General features: G+C 47.0%; 1 protein-coding gene across 2 annotated transcripts; it reads left to right on the top strand.

Moving 5' to 3' along the window:
• The first annotated feature begins 595 nt into the window (after window positions 1-595).
• LOC147419527 (uncharacterized) lies at window positions 596-26839 on the top strand. Of its 2 annotated transcripts, none has more exons than XM_086505327.1 (11): window positions 596-774; window positions 1094-1802; window positions 2151-2220; window positions 2727-2935; window positions 3013-3072; window positions 3423-3464; window positions 3583-3645; window positions 14062-14104; window positions 14356-15203; window positions 15295-15366; window positions 15577-16216. In XM_086505327.1, exons 1-11 carry the CDS (start codon window positions 674-676, stop codon window positions 15727-15729), a joined length of 2370 nt encoding a protein of 789 aa, XP_086361453.1. In that variant the 5' UTR covers window positions 596-673; the 3' UTR covers window positions 15730-16216. The 2 variants fall into 2 exon arrangements, with proteins under 2 accessions (XP_086361453.1, XP_086361452.1); XM_086505326.1 differs by lacking the exon at window positions 15577-16216 and adding an exon at window positions 25679-26839 and having other exon boundaries at window positions 600-774.

Here is a 26839-nt window from a genome sequence, read left to right as displayed (position 1 = left end):
ACCTTTACACGTACCTTGAAGGCATGTGGCTCTACACAAGATGCTCATATGGGCACAAAAACTCAGAAGTATATTGTGAGTCGGAGGCTATTGAAGAAAGATGTTGTGCTTGGCAGCATTGTCTTGGTCGATATCTATGTCAAATGTGGTACGCTTGAGAAAGCACAAAGTGTGGCTAAGGAGCTTCCTATGTGGAATGTCATCCCTTGGAATGCGTTGATTCGAGATGTGCGCAACAAGAGCAGGGCCAGAAAGCCCTAGGTTGTTTCCAGGGGATGCAAGGGAACAATCCTTCATCCACGTGGCATCGACCATCCAACGGCAAGTGCTTCATCCACGTGGCATCGACCTTCATCAGTTGCCTTGTCAAGACGTGCAGCTATTGAGCTATTCCTGCTCTAAACTACAATTTCGGCCCTTTGACGTCCTTCTCATCGCAAACTGAGAAATCGTTAGCTTTACAGCCTTTCAATGAAAACAGGAGATTGCTTCCTTTCTTCTTTCTTGGTACCTTCACAGAAAAACCACAAGATGGATAATCACTTCGAATATTTTACTTAAATCTTAATTCGATACGAACGCAGCTAATGAAGCACTCTAGTTTTCATATTTTCAGGAAGAGACGTGGGCAATTAGCGAAAAGACAGGCTCCCTATAGTGATACACACTCACTATGTCCGCACACAGAGGTTGGCAATGGCGACGTCGGAAGAGCCTTCCTTACCGGCACTCCCCGCCAGCTCCGTTCTGTCCTTCCTGGGCATTCGAGAGAAGGTGCGCGCGCGCGCGCGAGAGAGAGAGAGAGAGAGAGAGAGAGAGAGAGAGAGAGAGAGAGAGAGAGAGAGAGGTGTATGTATGTGTGCCATTGTACTTGGTAGAGGAGGGAGCGTCGAACATGGAGGCTTATCCACAAAATTGATGTAGTTTTTTATGTATGTCTGCATGCACATCTTACTTGTCAACCAAGCATCCACTTTTTTGATCTTTTCATGTACATGCATACGCTACAGTAAGTGTTGATCACCGTATGATTGCCTTCACGCCCGCCAACCTTTAGTTTAACACTGTTATCATTGTTTAACATGAATCCCAGGACTTACCATATGGAGGGGCCAAAGTCTACCAATACTCTGACGGCTTCATCTATGCCTCCACTCTTCACAACAAACGGACATGATGATGATGAAGCATCCCGTCTTTTGTCGAGCCTTACCGGTATTGCATTCGCTGGCGATTGTGTTGCAAATGTAGCGGTCAAAAAGGCAAGGAAAAATAGGGCACATTTCAAGGACTCAAAAGCGCAAGGCATTTCAAAAGGGGAGACAGATATGTGTACAGGTTGCTCCACTGATGAAGAAGCTAGACATCCCAAAGATGATCAGATTTTCGTACCTCAGCCAGTTAAAGAATGCCCTAGGCACTTTGAAAAGGCATTAGACACGACGGACTTGAGCTTTTGGATGTATACGGTTGTACCCGATGGCTCGCGTAACCAGGAAGAAGAATCTTATTCTGATGCTGATAGCGAAGAATTGGAACGGAGGGCTGCCTTTGAGAAAGTCCCAGAGAAGGTTGTTACTGCCACTGCTGATGACCATGGGCCACTGGATGAGCGCACCAAACGAGAAGAATTTCGAGCTCGAGTCAAGGAGTCCATGGGCTTTGTTAGAATGCGTACAGAAATGCTACAGGATCTTTCTCTGGGTGAGGCTTTGAAAGATGAGAGTCCAATACTTCCAGGAGGAGGTGACACCTCGTTTATGAGTGGCCCAAGTGTACTACTCAAACACTCACGAAAATTGGTACGTCGTAACTTATCTGGTGCACAGTTAGGCATATGAAGCCATGTTGGACTCTGTGTGGATCTTTCAATCTTGAACTCATGATTTCACTCATAGATTGTGATGTTGCAAATTGCTCATAAGTCCAGCATAAAAGAATTCTGCGGCCTTGTTAGCTTCCTAGTACGCTATGTGCCCCGCACAGCTTAATCTGGTGTTATTCACTTTTGTGATTCTATATAATATTGGAGAACTAAGGTGCATGCGATGTGCTGTACAAATAGGTTAACTAAATAATGCATTTTGAGGTTTTGGAGGTTGAGACATAATTAATGTGTTTTATTCTATTGTTCTATGGTTGACAATTAGGCAGGATTGCTGCATACTGAGGAGCAGGCACTCAGCCTTCAAGATTTGTACCAATGGTTTCAGAACATAGGTAAACCTTGATTGCATATAAGCAAGTGACTAGTGCTGTTTGCTGGATGTTATGTATTACAGGTTAAACTGAAGAATGGTATTCTTTAGAACAAAGTAAGGAGATGGTACATGTATGTTTTTAGGTGTTAGCATATGATATTCATGGATCCAAAAGGTCTTTGTTCTCAAATTTTCCAGATACTGGGACTTTTGCGCGTACTGGTAGACTTAACAGCAGCATGTTGGCTCATTTGTTTCAGTTGCTAGTTGATCATCCACCTTCAGAGCATTTGCATTGGGGGCCTAGTGCCCTACAGAGTTGACATAAGCTGTTGTCTGGTTTCATTGTGTGGCTTGTAATGCTCAGAAACACCAGTTGCGAATCCATGATACATGAAGATCAGCTTCTGTACGACTGTGAAGAGAGTTATGGGGACTTGTTGAGCAAAGAATATTTACAATGAGATTTATCTTTCCTTTTGCAATTTAAGAGGCCAAGCAGGCTTGTTTAGTGTGATGCATCAGGGAAGACACTGGGGGAGGAGGCTCTTGGAGCATCTCCAAAGAGTACCCTTCATAATCAGTTAGAGAAGTTGAGAAGCTTACATGTAGCACAGGATCTCGTCAAAGCTACTGAGGAAGCCAAACCGCCTCCCACCCCATCTCCACATGAGCTTTTAAAGCAAGTTGAGCACGATGTTCGAGATCACTTGGCCAATTTGTATCAAGGAAAGGTGACTTTTGTTACCAATTTTCTTAATGCTTTAGGTTTTTGATAGACCTCTGAATCTGTTTTATGCATGTTTTTCAGAATTTTATAATGAGCCATCAAGCTGAGGTTTGGGCCAACCTGGAATCGAGTAATGAAAAAGTAAATCCTTATGCTTTGTTGAGCATTTCCTCGAGAGTTTTGTGGTCTTTGGTGGTTTGCAGCATAAAATTAGGGCATGTTCATGATGAATGCATGTAAGGTTCAATGACTTTTGACCTTCCCTCTATGTGTATATGTGTGCCCTTACATTTTTCCTATTGCTTTTATTATCAAATCTTCCATTTATGTGTATTTACTTTCACCATTGTCGTCTCCGCTTCCTAAACTCAACTACTTTTAATGTTTATTTAGATTAATGTGAATTTATGGAGAAGCCAGGAGCATTTGGACTTTCATATATTTCACATTAACCTGTTTTTAAGAAGTTTTTGTGTATTATGAATGATCAGGAAGCAATGCTGCATGCCACCATGGAAAGGTTGCAGAATATGGTAAAAGTTGATTTAATAGCCAGACTGTTCTTGCTAAAAAAGTGTGCTATGCACAATCTTTGTTGGAAACTGACATGATTACTCTCGGTTTATTCAACCTATCTTGTTCTTGAATCAGGAAGCTGCTTATGAGATACTTGGGACAACAATTTTGCAAAGCTTAAAAGAAGCTGAAAGGATGGTTTGCACTCTTTCCCTCCCTCCCCTCCCTCCCCCCCCCCCTCTGCTGCTAAAGGGCATCTTTGCCTTCTTTGTGCAAACAAGAACATGTCTGCAATGTCTATGCATGATGCACACTTTGCAAAAATCTGGTTACTCTCATCTCACTTGATTCTTAGTCAAGCTTTTGTGATAGATTAAGTTTGAATGTAGGTCACTTGAGCAATGGGGAAATAGACAAGAAAGGAGCCAATCTAGTATTAGAATTAAGAGGATAGAGTCAATCAATGCTGTCCTATTCACTCCTTGTTAGAGCTTAGAATGAATGCGTGAGATGTATAGTAAACGGAGAGAAACATCATACGATGACTATATTATCATGTTGGAGGACTGCGATATCTGGAATAATGAACAGGCTAGTGTAGTCTATCAACCTCTTTATATGGGGGGACTTAGAACTAGAGCCTCAATGTAAGATATAGAGAAGGAGAGAGCTTGAGCTATTGCAAGTGCACACACACAACCAAGAGAGCACACAATGGAGATGGAGGCTTCAAGCCGCGTCGTCTTCTTCATTACTCAAATTGATAAGATGGACTACAAAACATAAGTAGGAAATACAACATAATAAATTGACTATGTAGAACGATCAATGTGAAATGGGTAGTGAGTGCAACATAACGACCATCACTCTTGGTAGGTAGACCATGTTGGTGAAGTCCAGCTGTAGCACCATTGGCGATGATCATCGTGTCTGCTACTTCGTGCCCGTGATGAATGCAGTTGAGAAGCCATTCATGTGCTCCTATGTTCAACTTATGTTGAGCGCCATCTCTCGTATTCCAAGAATTGCTCGAAATTGCCTCAGCTTTTGTGCTCCAAAGGCTGTTGTGAAGATGCTTGGAGTCTGCTTATCCATCCTCACGTATCTACGGTCGATGTTGTGAGCCAACAACCTACCTTCGATGCCTTGCCTTTGATGAAGTGTTAGTGCACCTCAGTGTGCCTTATCCATGCGTGGAATATGGGTTCCACACCAACTATATGCTACTAATGCTGTCACAGTAATGGACAATCGGCCTCTCGACTTGTACACCCAACTTTATAAGTAGCATTTGCAGTCACACTATTCACATGCTATCATTACATCATTTGTGTACTTAAGACTTGTACTCGACAAAGCAATTGTGGATTGCTTTTTGCTACGCAGTGTGATAGTAACACTCTCAAGTGCCAACATAAACTTGTTGCGTAAGGCCAAGGGTAGCCGAGCCGGGGTAGGGGTTGGTGGGAACCGAGCATGGGGGCTCCACCAACCTTAAAGAGAGGTTGGGGTAGGTAGGGTGGAGCATATTGTTCCCCATCTCCCTTTGGTGTAATATAGGTATCAGAGCATGTCACAAACTGCTGACTTGTCAAGCCACTGAAGACCCATGGGGTTAGGGCTTCCCGAGCCTAACTCTAGCCAACTTGCAGATCCCGGCCAAGGGACCGAAACCCTATAAGCAGTAGAAGAAGAAGAGGTTCTCACCAACTTGTAGTTCCCCGTAGAGAGGCCTAATTATCAAAAGAGTTTTACCAACTTATGGGACCCCCGTTCGATGGGACCTAAGTGACTAAAGACAAAGCAGGATCCACACACACAACAGAAGAAAATCGCGTAGCTACTGATGACGTGGTAGGACTGTACGAACATTTTGCAGATCATGTTGACACATGCTGAGGCATTGTACGGATGGCCCATGCTTTCCATTGATAGGCTGACATGGCACTGTACGGACCGCAAATTGCGCTTCTTGTTGACGTGGCAATTGTACGGAATTCTTGAAAATGCGTTGGCAGCTTTTGGAGACCAGATGCTTTTTGAAAACCCTATTCCAAGGAACTTCCGTTCCTTATTCCAAATCCTCGAGAATCAAGGTTCTTGCCTCTGGATCTCACCTTCCAGACTTAGGGCATGGCATCCCTGCAACTCTTTTCCGATTCTGTTTTCCAGACTCCTCTTCCCGCAAAAGAACTCTGCTTTCTGGACTCGGAGTCCTTACTTGGAAATCTCAACTTCCGGATCACAACTCGAGAGGCTATCTCTCTCCGATCCGTGGATCTACTTCCCAGACTTGGGTACGAAACCCTTGGGTTGATCTGGCTCTAGTTCCTCAGAGCACTTTTCTCCTGCAGAGGCTCATGCCTCCCTTTGCTCCTACTCTCTCACTAAGAGGAAGTACACCTGCAAACAAATACTTAGAGATTATAACATTAAAATCATTACCTTCAAAGTCTCGACGCTCGAAACGCAACTCAGTTCTCGAAAAGCAATTCCCCGGAAGAGATCTCTACATATAAAATCCTCTCTTCCAATCCTACACACAAAACAGGTGTGTTCTTGGGTTCCTTCTTGTAAATCAGCCCCGTCTACGACGTTTATGGGCTGAAAACAGAGAAAAACAGCAGCTTGGTGCGATGGAAACACGCTTTGTAGGCACTTCTTCGCGAGGGAACTTGCGCAATGGGTCCTGGCGACATCTAGTACACTTGGGGCAGCCATGGGCATCACCTGCAACATCTTCTTTGCGGATGAAATCTGCAGCAGCATCTTCTTCTTGCAAAAACTGATGCTCCTCTGAGTGGGCATGTGATGCTTTTATAGCTCCTGGCCACGGCGCGAATAGCTGAGCGCAGGCTGCTTGTGTAGAGATCGCGGCCGTTTTTTTTTTGGGGTGCGTTGTTCTGTTAGAAAAAGAGAGAAAAATCGTTGGCTGGTTTATACGGCTTTAGTTAATCATAGGCTGCCCACTTATTAAGTGGGCGGCCGGTCACCTTTAAAAAGGGTCTGAATCTGTCCAAAAACTCAATAAAACCTGGCGTCCTTGCATGCAATCACATGCACAGTTGCAATGTAGACATAGACTTCCTCATGGGAAAGCATTTGCTTTCTTGAAAAGCATCTGTTTTTCCTCAAAGTTTCCTCTGAACCCATCTTCATTCAAGTGCTTGCTTTTCCTTGTGCACAATTCTAACACAGTTCGGAATGTCCTCCTAACTATGGATATTCCCTTTCCACTGTACTCGTCACGCACCTTGTGACACATCAGGAATATCCATCACCTAGACCTTTCCTACTGAACTTACGGTACAATCTCCTTCGCGATGCTCTATGTCACCCATCCTATGACGCATCAGAGATGTCCGTTCCCGGATGGTCGGATACTTCTTCCCGATGCTCCCTGTCACCCATCCGATGTGACACATCAGAAGTACCCGTTCCTGGTGGCCTTACAGATATTCCCGTTCAGTGCTCCCGTCATTGCTTGAATGACGTACTAGGAATACTCTGTACTCGGATGTCTCCAGTGAGAAAAACCCTCTCACTTAAAATTCCAATAATTCATTTAGAATTATTTTTCCTTGGTGTTCCAAGCGAGAAAACCCTCTCACTTATAAATCCAATAATTCATTTAGAATTATTTTTCTGTCAGATAAAGCCAATTTAGCAACATTCCTCTCACTTATATACAATTGTCCTCAATTGTAGAGGTCCAACTGAACTGCCCGGAGAGAAACCGGAAAAATTCAAAATCTTGCTCAATGGTGAGTTCAGTTGGTCCTTTCTCAGAAGAGAACTTTAAATTAAATTAAGCAAAAATTCAAGAATTCAATACTTATTTTACCGGTTCATGTCCTTTCTTTTTTCCAAGAAAAAGATCCTTCTATTGGTTAATGAAACTGCCCATAGGGCTACAACCACCTCTTCGAGAGAGGGCTACAACAACCATGATGGGGAGACTCTCCCGATGAAAAACAATATATGTACAATGAGGCTAAATCAAGAAATGGGGGGGAGGGAAGAGCCACACAGGTGGACGGTAGTGCCATCTGAGTACACCATGGGCCATGGTGAAAAAAGGCCCAGGACGCCAAAGTCGAAGGAAGGCCTCTCTGCGCTCCCTCATGTGGTCGGAGCTGCCCTGAAGTCTATCGAGTTGTCCTCTGAGGGTGTGGATCAGCTCTAACCAAAGATCGCGAATAGTCTCTGCTGGTGGTACAGGGCGAGCCTCAAAGATGTGGAAGCAACGGGCCCGCCAGATGAACCAGAGTGTCAGGCCACTGATGAGCTCCCAGTAGTCCTCTCTCTCATTGCACCACTCCTGTGGAGTAAGCTATGTGGCAGGCTGGAGTGTAGGTCGCCCCCCCCTGCATCACTATCATCCTGTTGGTGGAAGATAGCTCAAATTGAAGTGCCGGGCCCGTGAGAGTGGACCAAGCAGCTGCTCCCCAAGTATACTGCCGAGCCGTGGAAAGAGCAGGCATCAGCCGAAGAACACGAAGCCACACCTGCTGTGCCAAGGGACAGTCCCAAAGACAGTGACGTTGACTCTCCACAAGATGGTCACAAGCTGCGCATGCGGCCAAGAGACCACTATGCACCAGCCAACTCTTAACTGCTGTAGCTCTGTGTGCGACCAACCACTGAAACAAAGTGACTCGCCTCGGGTGTCTGGAGTCCCACAACCTCTCCCAAAAAGTTGCCAAGAACTCAGCTGTGTGAGACCCTCCTCCTGCCAATGAGGTGCTGCAGCAGGGCGAGCCTCTCTCTGTGCTGCTAGTATGTGCCGTCCCAGTTGAACAGTGTACTGAAAGAAAGGGACGCTTGGGTGGTCTGCAGAAGAGAAAGGATCCCTTTAAAGCCACTCTCCAGGATCCCACTGTACTCGTGCCAGTGGATAGCACTCCCAAGCCCACAGTCTCCAGTGTCCAGTCTCAAGAGCAGTTGGGTCAGGATCGATGACACAAGTCCTCCCACAGATGCCCACCACTCGGATCCCGTGAAAACAGCACTCTGCCACTCTACTGCAATTCGCTGTAAGCGTCCCTCACCCTGTAACTCGAAAAACAGGGAGAGAACAGTCTTTGAGCAAGCCCGAACTGAGATGAGAACCTCCAGTCGTGTGAAGACTCCCATCCATTTGGGCGCTGCTGACTCGAGAGGGGTGAGCCACACAGCTGGAACTGCCTCTGAGATATCTTGGCACATGCTCTGCACCCCTCTCATGCCCTGAAGCTGAAAGCCTGCAGCTCCTCTGACAAGCCTGAAAACTGTAACCAATCACCTAAAGAGCGTGTTGGACCCGCTGCCATGGGACCCCAGGAAACATGAGGCCGACTACCAACCAAGTGGCCTCTCTGAGTGCTAACCTGGGGTTCGAAACAAGGGGCTATCGCAGGCGCTCCTCCGTGCAAGTAGGCTGCCGTTGCTCCAGGCCTCACCGCAAGTGCTCTCAAGATCGAAGCAAACCCACAGCGAAGCGGTCCTCCAGTCTCCTGCTCAAACAAACTCTGCGCATCTCTGTGAAGATCCATCTGGTCGAAGGTTGCCAGGGGCCTCCTGCCTGAGGCACCTAGCATGAAGCCACTGTAGCAAGAACTCCTTCCAGGGCTCCTCACCTGGAAGAAGCCCTCGAACGATGAACTTCCCAAGAAAGGCTCTGCTCTGCTGTGCTGGGTCGATGATCCCAAGCCCTCCCTGTGAACAAGGAAGAGTGATGACCTGCCAAGCCACTTTGGCCCGGGCTGTCCGAGTGTCATGCCCTGACCAAAGGAAGTTCCTGATCAGCCTCTCTACCTGGCTGATACAAGAACTCGAGAAGATCCAGCAAGAAGTGATGTACCACATAGTAGCCAACAACACCTGGTTGGCCACTACAACTCTGCTAACCAAAGAAAGTCGTGCGGAGCTCCAATGTAACAACTTCCTCCTGATAGACAGGAGGAGGGGAGCAATTTGCTGCTCGGGAGACAAGTCCAAACCAACCTGACAGCCCAAGTACCGAACTGCAATCCCTGGGGGGATCCACCTGAAACCCTCACCTGGCATCCAATCGGGTACAAGAGCACTACCAGCCGAGAAAGCTGCTGTCTTTCTCCGTTTGATCAATGCGCCAGATGCACCATAGAAGGTCTCAAGAGCCTACTCACAGCTGTGGAGGTTGGCCTCCTGGCCATCCAAGTGCAAGGCTGAGCCGTCAGCAAACTCAGCGTCCAGGAGCTCATCTCCCCGAATAGGGAGTGCTAAGCCCCGTAGACCAACCTGCTGCGACACCAAAAACCTGCTCATCGCCTCAGCATAGAACAGAAAGAGGAATGGGGCAAGAGGGCAGCCCTGTCTGACCGAACTTGTGAGCATGAAACGATCACCCCTACCCCCTGACAAAAGTACCTGACTGTGTGCCCGTCTGTACAAAGCTGACCCCCTCTGATCCAAGCATCTAAGAAGCCCATCCTGCGTAGAGTGCCTTCCAGAAAGTCCTAGTCAACTTTGTCGTAGGCCTTCTCAAAATCGAGAAGAAGAATCACCAGATCCTCACCACAGAGCCGCACTAGGGCAGAAACCTCCCAAAAAGTAAAGATGCTGTCAAGGATATTGCGCTCCTTGACAAAACCTGTCTGAGTCCCATGTATAAGGCTCTCTAGAAGTGGCTGGATCCTCAAACTCAGAGCCTTGGCAAGAATTTTGTAGGCTGAGTTGAGGATGGTGATGGGGCGCTACTATTGAATCTCATCCAAGGAGCCACCCTCCTTGGGAATGAGATAGATGAGACCCTTACTCATGCTGTCTGGCATCTCTCTTGTGTGCTGTACTGAAAAGCACTACAGAGATATGGGCCAAGAAAGTCCCAATACTCCAAGAAAAAACTGGGAGTCAAGCCATCCTCACCTGGACAGCTACCACGGGGGCGTGCACTAAGAGCCGTGTACAACTCCTCAAGCTGAAGTGGCAGCTCAAGCCGCTGACGCATCTCCTCAGTCACAAGGCAAGGCATCTGTGCTCACACCTGCTCCCTGCATGCATCCTGACGCTCTGACTGAGGCTCTGCAGACAGTAACTCACGGTAAAAGTCAGTGGCAACTGCACGCATGTCCTTTGGCTTAGAAGCAACTGATCCGTCGGGTCTCCTCAACTGACTGACCTTGGCATGCGTATGCCGAGGTCCCACTGCCTCGAAGAAAGCACCAGTCTCTCTGTCACCCACCTGCGTCCACTGAGATGCCTGTCGATGGAAAGCAAACTCATGGCGCCGCTCCTCTGTGCTAACAAGCTCCGGGCGAGCCTGCTGTAACTGCTCCTCCAACCAAGGACTGTCTGGATGCTGCTCCTGCATCCTCTGCAAGGAAGCAACGTCCTGTCTGAGACGCTGCTCCTCCTCTTCCTCCTCTTTCGCTGCAGCCAGGCGAGCCAATGACTCCTGGAGAAACAAATGACTAAGCGGAGCTAGTTCTGAGGCCACTCTGTCAGCAGGAGAATCCTGCATGTCCAAGCTCTCTGTCCAAAGAGCCTCTACTCGCTCTCTGAGTGCAGAGTCCAGCAAGACCCTCTCAGGGATGCGAAGCATCGTGCTCCCCCTCCTCTATCTATCTACCACTGTGAGGATCACTGGTGCATGGTCAGAAAAGGAAGTCCCTGCCAAAATGTCAATTGTCCCACCCAAGTCACAGAAATGGTCACTAGTGTAGAAGCGATCTATCCGCGATAGATTCACTCCTCCCACTCTGCTGTCCGAACTAGAGAAGGCCAGGCTGTTTGGGGGCCTCACAAAGCTAGAGTGCTGCCACACATCCAAAACCCTCAAAGTCATACAAAACCTCTCCCAAGCTGCCAGCTCAACTCCATGCACAGTAGCATGGCTACCACCAATCCTGTCAGAAGGGTCCTCCAACATGTTGAAGAAGTCACCCCCTATGCACCACTGCTCTGCCTGCGGCAGAGACTCAACAATCTGTGACCAAAACTCTGCTCGTGCACTTGCCACATTGGGCGCATATATGTTCAAGAAGCCCACAAGGCAACCCTGAACCTGCACAGTGATCCACTGAGCCCTGCCTGGCACAATAATCCCTCTGTCCACAATGGTCTGCTGCAAAGAATCCGCAATAGTCATACATACCCCACCCTGGATGCCTCCAGGTCCAAAAGTAGCTGATCAAAAAGTATCATATCGTCCACGCAAGCCTGACCACAACGTCTGATGCGGCTCTCACACAGATGATGCTCCTGTAGCATAAGGAGATCAATCTCGCCTCCCACAAGGCAACGTTGAAGCTCCTGACGCGGTCGGCCCCTATCTTTGAGGTTGGCTTGGATGGGGAGTAATCCGCATCCGAGCGTCCTCTAGATAGGCGTGACTGCAAAGAGTGCCTGGCCCAAGTCCAAGTAGACCGAGCCGTACGTAAAGCAACCTCCTCTGTCCAGGAGTCCTCATGAATGTGTACATAGCATGGCGAGCACTGCGTATCAGCAAAGAAGTGAACCACACTGTGTCTACATCCTGTTGCATCTGGAGGGGTCATCGCAAACTTGGCCAATGGCCACAGAGTCTGCAGCATGTCTGTAACTCCTAGGTCTCCCATGTGGTGAGAGAACTCTAGGGCCTGTGTATGCAACCACTCCAACACTGAGTCGAGAGTCCACTCAGTCTGGTCCCTGCCACAAAGGGGAAAAGAGAAGCCAACAGCTGAGTCCAAGGCCTCTATCCCCCTAGCTGCAAGGAACAAAACATGAACCCTAAAGAAGGCTACCTCATGGTCTGCCGAGGAGTCGCCGAGGAAGCGTGTAAAATCATAGTCAAAGAAGTCCCGACGGCGCCGAATGTCAAAGCTCGTCAGACCACGAGGGATTGCTGCGAAGGGAGACGTCTGTACCTGTAAAGGGGGTCGCAAGAAAGGCTGTCCCTCTCTCACCAATCGACTCGTGGCAAAGGCGCTGCCAAGAGATCTCCTAGCAGCCGGGGATGGCCCTGCCTCCTTGGGCGACCGTGGAACTGGAGCGGGAGGGGGGGGTGTAGGAGCAGGGGGAGGGGGAAGTGGGGGAGAAGAGGGGATAGGGGGATCGGCAAAGGTAGAGGGGCGAGGAAGAGAGGCGGCGGGAGCAGAAGGGGGGGGGGGGGGGGGTGGGGGCTGATGAGGAACGGGGGGAACTCGGGAGGAGGGGGGCTGTCGAGGGTGAAGCTGAGGTGGGGGTTGGAGCAGGGACCTCGTCTTGCTCAAGAGGACCGAATCGGTTCCCCGTGGGAACCCACTGCCGGGCGGCAGGTGCCTGAGGACCACCCTGAGTGCCAGGCTGTCGCTGTGGCCCTTGCCGTCGTCGACCACGAACCTGCTGCCATCCCTCCTCCGCTTGAGCCCCAGGCTCGAAGGGTGGCTCTGCCTGTGTGCTTTGTGTCTTTGCCTGTGGCTGCTGGCCAGCCCTTGCAGGTTGGGGATGAGTCTGTGGTGTAGGTCGGGGCCTCCTTTGTGGACAGGCCTTCGCAAGTTGGCCCAAATGAAGCACTGGTTCGGGGAGGCCCGAGTACTCCACGCTCTGTCTAAACCAACCCCCACTCACCCGAGGAAGGAGGATGACCTTCGGGAGAGTGTGAGTGTCCCTAACCAGAACGCGAACTGAGGGAATGCCGGCCGCCTTGGCAGCTACTGAGGCTGCTGTGCGAGGTGCTCCAGGACAGTCCCAATCACTGAGTCTATCCTGAACAAAAGTGGTAGGTACTCGCTCCGCAAACCAGGAAAGTAGATGGAGATGGGAATGTCTACCTCCTCTACCAAGACATCTGAAGCAGGGTCAAAACCATGTCTCCACTATCGAAAGTGGGCTCAAACTTTTACAGCTTCACAATAGTTCATGAAACCTGGGTTATTTCTCTTTCTGAGCATCTTTGATTCTGTGTAGCTGTTTTTGTACACAAGTAATCAACTATCCTTTTTCTCAGAGTTTGCTATCATAAAGCATATTGACTGGAAAGGGGAAGAATCGTGTCTGTGACAGAATGCTGTTCTCGCCTTGGTTTGCTGAGGAATCCTTAGGAAGGAATGCTGCCATTTGGGATAATGAGCCGGCAAGGGGGCAATTCTGGAACCGTAGGGGTGTAGGCACCTATCCTGGAACTGAGGGGGTGTTGAAACAGAAATAGGATTACTGATGATATAGAATTTCAATTGTTTTTCTTTCTGTCTCTCACCTTCTGCGACTTGAAGTAAGCTATGCCCTTTTTTATCTATAAAGACTATCAACAGCTTTTACCCAAAGGTATTGTATTTGTAATGGAATGGTTTATTCATGGTGTAACCTTCATTGCTTCCAGAATCTTACTAGAGTACAGGTAAGCCAAATGCGGTGGACGACAAATCAAGGGATCTGTGGGCAGGGTCGCTAGTGTTGTTTGGAGTGCACAGGGGTGTTTTCTTAACTGATAAAACACTGAAGTTTTAGCAACTAGCTGTGCATTTAATTATCATCTTTGGGGTAACAAGATATGCACACATTGTATTGTTGTCCTCCATAGGAAAAGAGTGCTGTTTTGTCCCGGGCTTTTGTAAATTTACATCTTTTCAATTCTAAGAAGGAAGTGACTGTAGCAATCTAATTGCTCAAACTTTTATTGCTTACCTGCAGGAAGAAGAGTTTCATGTGCTGCAATCTGAGCTAGTATCCAATGGTAAGGCACTGGAATACCTTTTCCCCACTCCCCATCCTGGTCCCCTTCCCCTCTGCTACACACACGCCGAACCACCTTCACACGCACTTGCACCATCTTATTCCTGCTTTGGCAGGTGTGCCATCAGCATGTTTTGTAAAATTCATGTTGAACTGTGATCATCTTATAGATTTGGCATTGACAATTTCTTTTAGTTGTATTGCACCTGCTGATGGTCCAAATTTCATATTTTTAGTTTCTGATTTAATCAGGGTGCCCATTAATGACTATTAGCCATAAGAAGAGCAAAAAATCTTCTCATAAAGGGAAGAAGAAAGGTGCCTCTACTGATAGCGATGGCATGAACCCTGGGTCTTCGCGTTCAGAATCATCATCAGCACAAAGCAGCTCAAGACGCACAAATCCGCAGACTGAAGAAACAAAGGTGGCACTGGAACAGCCTTCAAATAAGGCTGCCGATGAAAAGAATCCTGCATCAGGTGGGAAAATTGATAGCAAAAGTGCTTCAAAGACGAAGAAAAAGAAAACTTCCCATAAGACAGAAAAGAAGAAAGGAGAAAAACCGGAAGATGGTAATGACGGTGTCATTGCAGAAAACAAAAAGAGGCTAAAGTCAACCTCTGAGGAGGCTTCCACACCTGTGCAAGCATCGAGCCCTTCTCTTTCATCTGTACCTGAAGTGCCCCCTCTCAGTGTTGCAGCTAAGGAAGAGAAGGGGAGTGTTCCAGATTCAGTGAAAGGGTCAGACAATGCTCCACCAAATGAGGGCAGTGTTTCAAATGCATCGACGGCGATTGAGGGTGTACAGATGCAAGAGGGTGCAAAGGCGACGAGCTCTGATACAAAAGGACAATCAGTGGAGGGAAGGCCCATTTTCTCAGAGCCTTCAAGATCCTCTAAAAGTGAAAGTGATTTTGTCAGTGTCGAGAACAAACTAATCATACCTAAGGTCTCTATAAATGTGTTAGACGTGAAACCGTCTGATTCGGCATCTGTACAAGTTCTGCCTAAAGCAAAAAGAAAGTCTCGGAGGCTGGCCGCTGAAGTGAGCAAAGATGAAATCGTGCAGACTGATGATGTTGCAATTCTATCACTGGAGGTTGATCCTTGCATACATGATTGCATCTTATTTCTAAAATTCATATTAGCATAGGGAGTGTGTATTAAAGAGGATTTTCTTGCTCGAACAGGATTGTGATGTTGAGGCTCTCCAAGCACGTGATTATCAAGCTGTCGATGTGAAGGATTTATTGGAGAGAATGGTAATTAAGTAGCAACCCAAACACCCTTCCCCCCCTCTGCGCACACACACACCCACCCACCCACACCTCCACCACTCCTTGCTTGTACCACTCAGCCTTGTGCTCAGTTGTCAATAGAGTCACTTCAGGTGGCTTCCTCTTTACAAGTTTCTTAATCTTTTTTCTTACCCTTTTTGGGCTCCTTATCAGATGGTTTTGACCCTGATGCAGCCATCCCGAAGGTCAAAGATACCAGGAGCAGTGCATAACCATCCTGAGCATGGTCCAACAGTACCTGAATTCTTGTTGACTCATGCTTCAAGCAATAGCTCTGCCGCTCCTCTGGCAAGTTGCAATTGTAGCACTCCATTGGCACCTCGATAGAAACCATCTCAGAAGAAGCCACAAGAGAAACGTGTCCCAAAACCGCTGGTTGTAAGCCAAAAGAGTATCATCCTCAGTTATCCATAAGTGGTCTCAAGCTGTCAGAATCTTTGCTTCATGCTTAGGTGTCAACCATAGAGAAGAAAGCAATCTCTTGAACCCCGCCCAAGTATGGGATGCTTCTACATGTAACAGTAAGGCTGACCACCATTTTTGTGCGTTCTCCCTCAGGAAAGAAGCAGCTTTTGTAAATTTGGAAGCTTCCGTAAAGTTGCCTCTGGAAAATGCTGCATCAAGCTACTCATTAAAAGCCAAAGCTTTGCTCGCATCTCGAGGCCTCGAGAAAATGTCAAACTTCAGGCTCTCGCCTCCGTCTTTAGAGTCTTTCTGGGGATTCATAGGCATGCCGCATAAAGCGGTCATACATGTGTGGCGGTACAATTACCCTCAGAATTAAAGATGTCCCAAAGGTTGGAGGCATCTCATTGTCATTATGTATACCAACAATTCCTCCAGTAGGATACCCTTAGTGATCTTTGTACATAAGCCCTGGCATATGTACTCCATATGCACCGTAAGGTTTGTAAGTGCCTGTATCCATACCATATGGTCCGTAATCACCCCTACCAATACTGTAAGATCCATATGCATCAACGCGTGCACCAAAAGCACCCTGGCCGCCATATTTGAAAAAGCTGATCACGTGCACAAAGTGTCACAAACTGGTGACGTGTCATGGCGGCAGCAGATACACATGCAGCCTCCCGGAATTTATGCAGAATTGCTGACATGGCATGCTGTACGGAATCCTGTGATTTGCGGCGCAAATTCCGCTGGGCTGCTGACGTGGCTGAGCGGACGGAATTCCGCTTTTTGTGCTGGATTTGCGTGGGAAAAAGCAAGAGAATTCTACGCAAGCTTTTGGGGGAAACTTTGGGAAAAGTTGCTTTATTTTAAGTTGATTTTTAAAGAAGCTTTTGATTTTCAAGATTTTGGGGCTCTGCTTTTAGCATCCCTTGTAACCTTTATAATAAACCCAAGGGGGCTTCCTCTGCAGAGCATCTGGACGCAGAGTCTGAGAGCGAGCACCTGCGGGAGTTGTGCTTTGCTCGAAGATTAATATAAAAAGAAATACCGAAAGGGGTGCCAGTCTTTGGGGCCAATACCTCTTGGCACGGAACTCCACCGGGCTGTGTCGAATAAATTGTGAACTGTTTTGAAGTAAATCTCTGCTGTGTCGCGGTAGAATCTTGACTTGGAGTGTCCAAGTTTGTTACAGTGGTATCAGAGCGCGGCCGATTTCTCTTCTACTGAGAAATCCGATCCTTTTTCTCGCGACACTTATGGATTCAAACAGAGGTCAGTCGACTTCCTCTGCATCCGGGGATGCGGGAAGAGATCATGAAGAAGATTCTCACGAGGAGTACGGCCCGCCTCGGCCTACTCAGGGGGAGATTGAAGAGATGGAGCGTTGACAATTGGTTGACGATGCGACAAAGATGATTGATCAAATTTGCAAAATTTTTGACTCAGACATCCTTCGACGAAGTCCACTCTCAGTGGCGGAAGGCCACAGAACCACCCCTCAAACCGGCACTCAAGAAACCTCCTACTCCGAGGATGTTTACAGAGCAAGAGTTAGAAGAGGTGGTTGATACACGGATTACCCAGCTTTTTGATGCAACCAACAAAGCCAAAAAGCACGACAAAAAGCAGAAGAAAGGAACTGACTTCCCGGGTTATTTGGGTCGTCAATCTACTTTTGCCTCGGCACGAAAGCAGAAGAAGCATGTGCAATTTGAAGGAGTATCCAATTCTTCTTCTTCTTCTTCTTCTGACAGTTCTTCTAGCTCTTTTGACTCCGCAAAGCTTCGGAAAGGGCAATAAAAAGGCAAAGAAACCTAAGTTTCGCCCAGCTTCTGAGAGTTCTACAGAGGACTCGCCTTCAGATAGTTCGGACTCCGATGATCACAGATTTTATGCAAAGAAGAAGAATTTCTATAAAGTCAACCAATATGACTTTCTGGAGGATAAAAGCAAGAAAGTTCGAAAATTTAAAGAAGGTGGACAGTCAATTAAATTTGACCCTTTTTCTGGATTCCGAGATGCTTCGAGGGCTTTGGTCTTCATACAACAGTTTGATATAGCTTTCTCTTGAGGGCATTACTCAGAGCACTCCAAGATTCGGAGCGCTACCTCTTACTTCAAGGGATGACCAAAAAAGATACCTTGGACGCATATTGTGAGAGATTTTGGAGCTCTTTTCTACCTGCTTCTTCATCTAAGAAGATTTTGTTTAAAGAACAGATTGAGCGGTTTACCTTGGGACTTCCTACGGAGATCCGAGATCATTGCTTAGAGCAAAAGTCAGATTCTATTCAAAAACTGATGAGTCATGTGAGACGGGGCTTTGCCATACACTCAGGCAGTTTGACTTACCCCACAGATGAGATCATGACGCAGAAAACAGAACAGACTTCTAAAAATGAAAGTAGAAAGAAGAAGAACCCCCAAGATCAGAAAGATAAGGATGCACGACCCCGGCTCTCTCCTCGGGAGAGAGCCAACTACATTAAAGAGGGGAAGTGTTTTGGATGCTGGGAACAAGGACACATCTTCGCGAATTGCCCTAAAAAGGCACAGAAAGAACAAGATGAAGAAAGGCCAGAGAGTTCAAAAGCAGCTGAGAAACGTGGACGGAAAGGCAATATGAAAGCAGGACTGGTTCCAGATTGCATGGGTACTGACCCAAGCACAATTGATGAGAGTAAAGAACTTTGCCGAGCTTGGGGCAAACTGAAAGATCAAGAAGCCCTAATTTTCTTTGATGGAGGAGCCAAGGCCAACTTCATTTCACCTGAATTGGCGGTGCGGCTCGAGATTACACCCAATCGGATGGGGCCACAAGCAGAGGCAGTTCTAGCGGCACTCGGCAAGGACGTAGCCATTACACTTGTCATCATTGGCAAACTTTGGTTGCATTGTCAGGGGTATTTGGGGCACGAGGACTTCTACATAGTGCCCTTGGAAGGTTGTGATGTCCTCTTGGGCATTCCCTGATACCATAAGAACAACGCTGTGGTCGATTATCGGGCTAGAAAAGCGACTTTGACTACAGAAAAGGGCCGAACCATTGTACTTGATGTGAAACTTAAGGGCGAGTCTGTCCCTCCTGTATTGGCTTTGGCCGTTTCAAAATCAATGAAATTCAGTCTGTTTGTTTACTCGATTTTTTTGAAAGAGTTGAAGGATGATCATAGGACAAATATGTCTGATCTTGAAAAAGAACGCCAAGATTTTCTCCACACTCATGCCGGTTGCTTTTCTGAGGGCCTGCCAAGCGAGTTGCCACTAGCTCGTCTTGAGGATCATACCATTGATCTGATACCTGGAAGCACACCACCAAACCGGCCACCTTACCGTGTGAGCCGAGCCCAGAATGAAGAAATTATGAACCAGGTGAAAGACCTCTTGGAAAAGGGTCTTATCCAGCCGAGTACTTCACCTACTGCTCTCCGGTGTTGTTGGTTTTGAAGAAAGACGGATCTTGAAGAATGTGCATTGATTATAGAGCTCTCAACAAAACCACCATCAAGATTGTCGTAGGAAACTATCCCAAGAGACCTTAAAGATCTATCCGACCAGGAGAGTTGAACTTAAGACCTGTTATTCAAGAGGGAATTGGCATAACCAATCTACCACACTTGGGTGATAGAAAGGTTATACCAAATTCCTCTTTTTATTAGCATGCATGCGCACACACACACACCCCCGAGAAGAAGATTGTTTTAACGTCGTAGGAAACCATCCCAAGAGGCCTTAAAGATCTATCCGACAAGGAGAGTTGAACTCAAGACCTGTTATACAAGAGGGAAATGGCATAACCAATCTACGACACTTGGGTGTGTGTGTGTGTGTGTGTGTGTGTGTGAGAGAGAGAGAGAGAGAGAGAGAGAGAGAGAGAGAGAGAGAGAGAGAGAGAGAGAGAGAGAGAGAGAGAGAGAGAGAGAGAGAGAGAGAGAGAGATTGATTTGGGAAAGGATAATAGAGGTGTCCACCATGTGAACGGATCACGAGCCAGTTCTTGTCTTCATTGCATCTTGGTTGCCACTTTTGACATGGTATCAAAGCCCTATGTGATATGACCACCTTGGATGCTCAGATTTGGATGATCTGGTGCCGCTTTGGCCTTGATTGAGAGAGAAGAATCTTACTGTTTTTTCCTGATTTTTCTCTAGTATGGGGCAGATTTGGGTATGTGGAGGCCTTGGATCCTCGTCTACGACTTCTTTGTCTTTATCCTTGTTTACCCCGGCCTCTTTTTACGGAGGGGAACCCGATGGAGGTTTCACAATGGGTAGCAGTGCTGGATTAATTTGGTTTGCCTAGATGGAGTCATGTTGCCGTGCCTTCCTGCAAGGGAAGAAAGCATGCGGTTGTTGGATCCAGAGGGGGAGCTATTCATTTTCAGCTTGTTCTTCAGAGAGGTGTTTGGACAGTGGTAGGATCTTCTTCAACACTTCTGGAGTAGGTTTTGAAGGGGATCGGGGAGCACCACAGACGGAGAGTGAGAGAGAGAGAGAAGGAGATAGACACGATGTGGGTGGGTAGACTCAAAAGAGTGAGCAGCCCCCTATACACTTATGCTATGTATAAGGTATACAAGTCAGTGGGCGCCCAGACTCTGGGCGGTCGGGCAAGGCACATGCGCCTATACCCCAACAACCTCCCACTTAAAGGCGACTGTGCCTTTAAGCAAGGGAACCTAGTCTAAAGACTACAAAAGGCGAGAGAAAACCGCTCTCAACCGATGCCCACTGGCTGGTTGTGATCGTGTGCATCCGGCTGTCCTGCTCCTGTGTAAGTCCATACACCACCAGATGTACCGCACACGTACTGCAAGTATGTACGCAATACCTGCATATCTCCCTCGTGCACTATGCCATCATCAGTCAACAAACGACTGACAACCCCAACTGCAAATGCTCCCACTGCAGCTGTGATATCGGGTCTCAAGATCAGCATCTCATACATGAGACCACCGAATGCCGATGCAATGCTAGCGGGCCCTGCTAGCTCTACGGAGCATGCATCAACATATATGTCCCTGGCAATAGGCATCTCTGACTGACAAGGCGTGTCAGCCACATGCATCTCTTGACTGTCCACAAAAGATGTATCAACGTGTCGTGCAACCTCAGAGCAAACCAGCTGCTCTAGGTGTCTGCTGGAAGACATATCCTGCACAACTATATCCCCATGCTCACTGTCGAGCATAGAAAGGAATGACTGCATAATCGCTGACATCTCAGCCTCCTCTGCAATCATCCACTGTAAACATGACCACTCAATCTGTTGTGACTCACTAGAGCTCTCATGCTCTAACTCCGTATGCATAGACTCTTTCACAACGTCCTCCTGTCGTGACTCACTAGAGCAAGACCGCTCTACTTGTCTATCCTGCATAGAAGTATCTCGCACAACTGACTCTCTGCTTTGCTCAGTCACTAGCAAAGCATGCATGTCTGACTCTGTCACCTCTCTGTGTGACTGCTCAAGTCGTGCCCCAACTGTGTGCACAACGAGCTCACTACTCTGCACTCCATGCAAAGTACCCTGCAACCCATGAGCAAAAGAGACTCGCATGCTCTCTCGCTGTCTACCTGGCTGCATGATCACATAGACAACACTGTCTCTCGCGTGATCCACATGCAATGGGTAACCTGTACCACTCCTGGCACCTCTCGCAATCACTAGCGAACCCAAATGCATCACAAAATCTCGCTCTCGTAGCGAAATCTGACATCCACAATCCCGTAACTGTCTGACTGAGATCAAATCCCGTCTCAGATCTGGCACATAACGCACATGACGCAGGGTAAATCTCATACCACTGGGCAAGGATAAACATACGTCTCCTGCACCCTCAATGTCATACACAACACCATCAGCCATGTGCACACAACCAAGTCTCCCACTAGAAAACGTGCTAAATCACTCACGATGCGACGTGACATGGAATGTAGCATCTGAATCTAGTAACCAATGTGAAGACAATGTGCAATCCGATATGCAATCCGTAGACATAAGATTGTCTGAAGACAAGCTAGATGTAAATGTGACATCGCCGTCACAAGCATACTCAGTAACCACCGTACTGATCTCACTAGCATCTGTCATGCCCAAATCTGCATCACGCATCTGTCGCCTCCGTTGTCTCAAACGCCTGAAACATCGACGCCTAATGTGCCCTCTATGTCCACAATGCCAACATGTCAAGTCTCTATGCCGTCGAGACTTGCGTGTGGGACCAATCTCTCCCATGGACATAGAAGTGGGACTAGACTCCCCTGTAGACATGGATGTCGCGTACATAGCATGTAAACTCTGCCATAAAGCATGAGTTGTAGTCTCCCTCGAGACCTGCCAGTAAACAGACTCAACCAGATTCAAACAAATCGTAGACATGGCTAACTCATCAAGATCCTGCCAATCATCATCACGCATAGAATTGGGCTTCGCCGATAAACCACGCAAGGGTTTATCCTGCCCCAAATCCGCCAATGCAACAAGCATATGCTCCTTCCAAGCAACAAAATCTACACCATCAAACTGTGTCAGACCAGAACGCTGGAAGTCAAATGAAAAATCAGCCATAATGCTCGCAAAAGAGCAACCAACAATGAGTAGCAAATGTCAACCAAATCAGCCCTAAACTGGCTCGAATCGCATCAACAAAAGTCTGCAAATATGGCTGTAAGATATGGCTGCAAATCAGCCCCAAAACAGCCCCAAAATTCAGCTGCATAAACAAGTCACAAATGTGTCCCAAATCAGCCTACAACTGAGCCATACATGGACACCTGCAAAGAGGAAACAATGGTTGAAAATTCAGCGCCCAAATAAGACCTCAAACCTGCCTGTAAACTTGTAAACCTGTAGCTGAAACCTGCTGAAAAATCTCAAGCCATTAGTGCTCGAATCCGGCTACCTAGCTCGTAGCCACACAAGCATACATCACAATATTCACTCCTGTGAGTGTGCCAAGATAACTGTACGCCTGTCAAACCTGTGAGCTAATCACCAAGCCCACACTGTACGGTATCGATGCATACACACGCACAAATCTCCCACCTGCAGAGAACACCGCACGCAAATGCTGAGTGCAACCCGCAATCTCTACCTAGATCGCATAAATGATGCGCATAAAACACCTGGGAAAATTTCGCCAGAGTTTCGTCAGTAAAACGGCCACAAAACCAGTAACCAAACTGACTGCACGCTCAAAACCATGAGCAACCAAAGCACATCAAACCGCACTCCAAATGCATGCACCAATCTCCACACTTTGCATACATCATTGCAAACACCTGCAAATCTAGTACACAAATATCTTCTCTACCTGTGACTGCCAAAAAACATGCTCGAGGCATACATTGCCGAGCTCAAAATGCAATCACATTAGTCTCCCTGAGCATCAAACCACATAAGGCATACATCGTATCCTCCCACCTGTGAGGAAACTTGCAGCAAATATCACTCTCACATCTGAGAGCAAACCATGTGTGGAATCCTTGACACACAATAAACAACTGCTGCAGCAGAAAATTCAGCGTTCAGAATTTAAAAATTCTGATATGACGAGCGCGTCCGGAGCGTGCCAAAACCCCAAGGTAGACTCCTGGATCACATGTATCCGAGTCCGGGTGTGAAAGCTATGCCAAAAACCCTCCGTTGTCTCAAACGCCTGAAACATCGACGCCTAATGTGCCCTCTATGTCCACAATGCCAACATGTCAAGTCTCTATGCCGTCGAGACTTGCGTGTGAGTTTGATCTCGATTGGTCAGCTTACAGATTGCAGTGTGATACTAGAGCATGCGAGGCTTGTATTGACATTGCGGGAGCTCTATTTTGGAGTGTGTCTCACAGGTTTTACATTGTGTTTCTGGCCATATTGGTATACAGTTTTTAGGTGTTGTTAGTGAGGTGGTTTTGCTTTCTAGTTTGCTACATTGTGCTCATGGCAGAGACAGGTGATCGATCAGATTGTGACCTCTCACAGATGCGCATGTTTGATGGGTCAGACTTTGCGGCATGGAGAGAGTGTATGCTTGACGCATTGACACAGCGAGGGTTGCATCGACCATTGAGTGGTGATGTAGGTAGACCTTCAAACATGTTTAACGATCAGTGGCAGGAGCTAGAGGAGATGGCACTATCTACGCTCTCTTTGCACCTTGCAGAATCTGTATATGCTCTGATACCAATTGAAGGGGATCGGGGAGCACCACAGACGGAGAGTGAGAGAGAGAGAGAGAAGGAGACAGACACAATGTGGGTGGGGAGACTCAAAAGAGTGAGCAGCCCCCTATACACTTATGCTATGTATAAGGTATACAAGTCAGTGGGCGCCCAGACTCTGGGCGGTCGGGCAAGGCACATGCGCCTATACCCCAACAGGTTTCTATGGCTATGTTGTCTTCGAGGAGATGAATTGGCAGATTTCCATGGCATTCTTTGCAATTGGGGAGATGTTCCTCTCGGTTCGCCCAGATTTGGGTCCAGGTTTCACAGGTATATTTGCTTTCGGATTCACCTACCTTGAGTCATCCAATTACACAAGAAGAGATTGCTGGAGAGTTATGGCAGTTATCCATGGTCCGGAAATTCTCTCTTTAGAGGGGGAAGTGGAGCCAGTTTGGGAGTCAGTTTCCGTGGACTACTTCATTTCAGTACCAATGGTTCCATGTGCAGTGCCATACAGGATTGACAGTCTAGTCGGTGGCGTTCAGTAGCATCTTATTCTTCTCTTACAAAGCTTGGATGCAAGGTCTCTTGATCTTGCCGTGTTAGTTGTAGTCTCAATATTTATGTGTGTTCCTTTTTACTGGACGTTTGTTCTCGATTCACTTTGAGAGTGGGGTGATATTTCCTTGGGATGTGTTCCAGATAACCGAAGATCAGTAGCAGTTTCGGTCTCAATTTTGATTAAGTTCCTTCAGATATAGTTTGCGGTTCATCATTGTATATGGTGGTTGGTGCAGTTCTTTGGTTCTTCTTCTTCGGACAGTTGATTTCTCAGTAGCTTTGGTTGTTCCATTCTTTGGACTTTCCATAGCAGCTTGGAGATTCTAGCATGTGGTATATGATCGGAGGTGCAGGTTTCTGACTCTTTCCTCAAGGGTGGAGCACTTGAGAGTTGAGAAATGATGCGGATTCCAGTAGTTTATGCCTTGACCCTCAGTTTTGATGCATTCTCTTGAAGTAGTCAACAACAATATTTTTTGCAGATTCTGGTTGTGCAACTTTTGAGTCGGTTGAGTTGAGGAGATTCTTGTTAGAGTTGGATTTACTTTCAGTAGACAACATTTTACTTCCCGAACGTCTTTCGGGGGTAGTGGTCGGATGATACTACGGCACCTTGTATTGTTCGCCCTTGGAGTTCTGTAGCAGATAACTTCTTCCAGGAAACCCTCTCTTTACAGTTGCAGATTGCTCACTCCAACTTCCTGGTCCATCTTCCTTTCCAGGAGCCGAGAGGGGGTGTTAGAGTTCAGGCATATTAGCTCGTAATTTTTATGGCGAAGTGAATAAATTTTCAAAGGGGAACAACCCCCCCCCCCCCCCCCCCCCCCCCCTCCTAAAAAAAAGAACAGAAAGGGGGAATGCCAATTCCTTCTTTCTTTTCCCCCCTTCAGATTAGAGGTTATCGTTGAGGCTTCTTGAATGGTTGAGTTCAATCTTTGTTCGGGTTTTACGAGTTTATTCTTTGTAATATAATTCCATGTTGTAGCCTATAGATTGCAATATCATTGATGTTCTTCAGCTAATAACACTCGTGTCTTTTCGTTTCATGTGGTGTAGGATGTTTTGACTCTCTCTCTCTCTCTCTCTCTCTCTCGGAACTGTGCTCTTGAACTCAATAAATTTTTTCTTTTGCTCTTCAGAAAAAGTTGCAGAAGCAGCTACAATTTTGGAGAACTAAGAATTGGGCAGAGAAGCATACGGGGCAAGGGCATATGATACCACTGCCCACATACAATCAGTTTACCAAAGTGGATGTTGCACCTGATATGGGAATGCTGTGCTACTACAACTCTCGGACAGGTGTCCATGTAATGAAAAACGTGGCAGACTTGGATGCAAGCATGCAACAGTCCATCATCCATCTTGTGGATGGGCCTAGTGAATCACCAAAAGCACCTCAATAAGACAAGTGGGAGCTTGATGTGGGTTTTACTGCCCAATCGTGGGAACCCTTTGCATGGGCTATTTATTGAATGCATAGACCTTGGCACAGAGATCATAGAAAGGTGCCTTGAAAGACCTTATGTGAGTACCCTTGTGTGGCAAATGTGCGAGAGGTTATTTGGAGAGGGCTACCTTGAAAGACCTTATGTGAGTGCCCTTGTGTGGCAAATGTGCATGAGGTTAGTAGGAGAGGGCACCCTATTGTGGCATTGGTTGAGCTGCCTGCCTTTGCTTTGAGGGTGGGTCCTCATTGGGTTAAGAGGTAAGGAGCACTTCTGTGCATATGCTTTCTGTTATATATCGGTTATAGCTCGAGTCATATACAGCGTTGCTCCATGTATATTTTTATATAGAAGCTTTTTCAAGTATTTTCCAGACACATCATGCACTCTCACCGTCAGGAAAGAGAATTCGAACGAAAGGTGACGAAGAAATTGATATGGACACTGATTCGCTTAGGTTTGTCTGGTTGCAGCTTGGCTGCAATGACTGATTTGCTTCTCTTTTTGGGTCTGTAACAAGCCCAAGAAGCAAAGAAGTATGTCAGATGATCGATGTATGATGTATCTGATTGCGATGGGACTAGTTAGGGTGCACCTTGGCAGAGAGTTGCATATGTGTAGGCTACTTAAGTGTGAGCATCTATTGTCAAGGAACTGCCTCGATTGAAAAACCTTTGGTCAATTTTTCAACAATGAGTTTCAAAGATTGCAAAATGAAAGGTTGTAGTGTTGAACACATCCAATGCTCGTTCGTATTTATACAAAATAAGTGAAGGCAACATTGTAAGTGCTACTCTCTAAAGCCATTTTTGTAGGTTGACAAAAGCATAATTATAAACAGTCCTTGTTTCTTTC

This window comes from Adiantum capillus-veneris, chromosome 29, assembly GCF_014529385.1.
Source record: "Adiantum capillus-veneris isolate H3 chromosome 29, ASM1452938v2, whole genome shotgun sequence".
NCBI lineage: Eukaryota > Viridiplantae > Streptophyta > Polypodiopsida > Polypodiales > Pteridaceae > Adiantum > Adiantum capillus-veneris.
The sequence above is the reverse complement of the archived record's forward strand: the minus strand, read 5'-3'. Positions and strand labels throughout refer to the sequence as shown.

What these genes read in the sequence shown, in the direction of transcription:
- LOC147419527 (XM_086505326.1), top strand. Translation starts at nt 674, where the DNA reads ATGTCCGCACACAGAGGTTGGCAATGGCGACGTCGGAAGAGCCTTCCT. An exon ending in TGGAATCGAGTAATGAAAAA is followed by an intron (nt 3,073 to 3,422) that starts GTAAATCCTTAT and finishes ATGAATGATCAG; the next exon opens with GAAGCAATGCTGCATGCCAC. An exon ending in AGGATTTATTGGAGAGAATG is followed by an intron (nt 15,367 to 25,678) that starts GTAATTAAGTAG and finishes TTTGCTCTTCAG; the next exon opens with AAAAAGTTGCAGAAGCAGCT.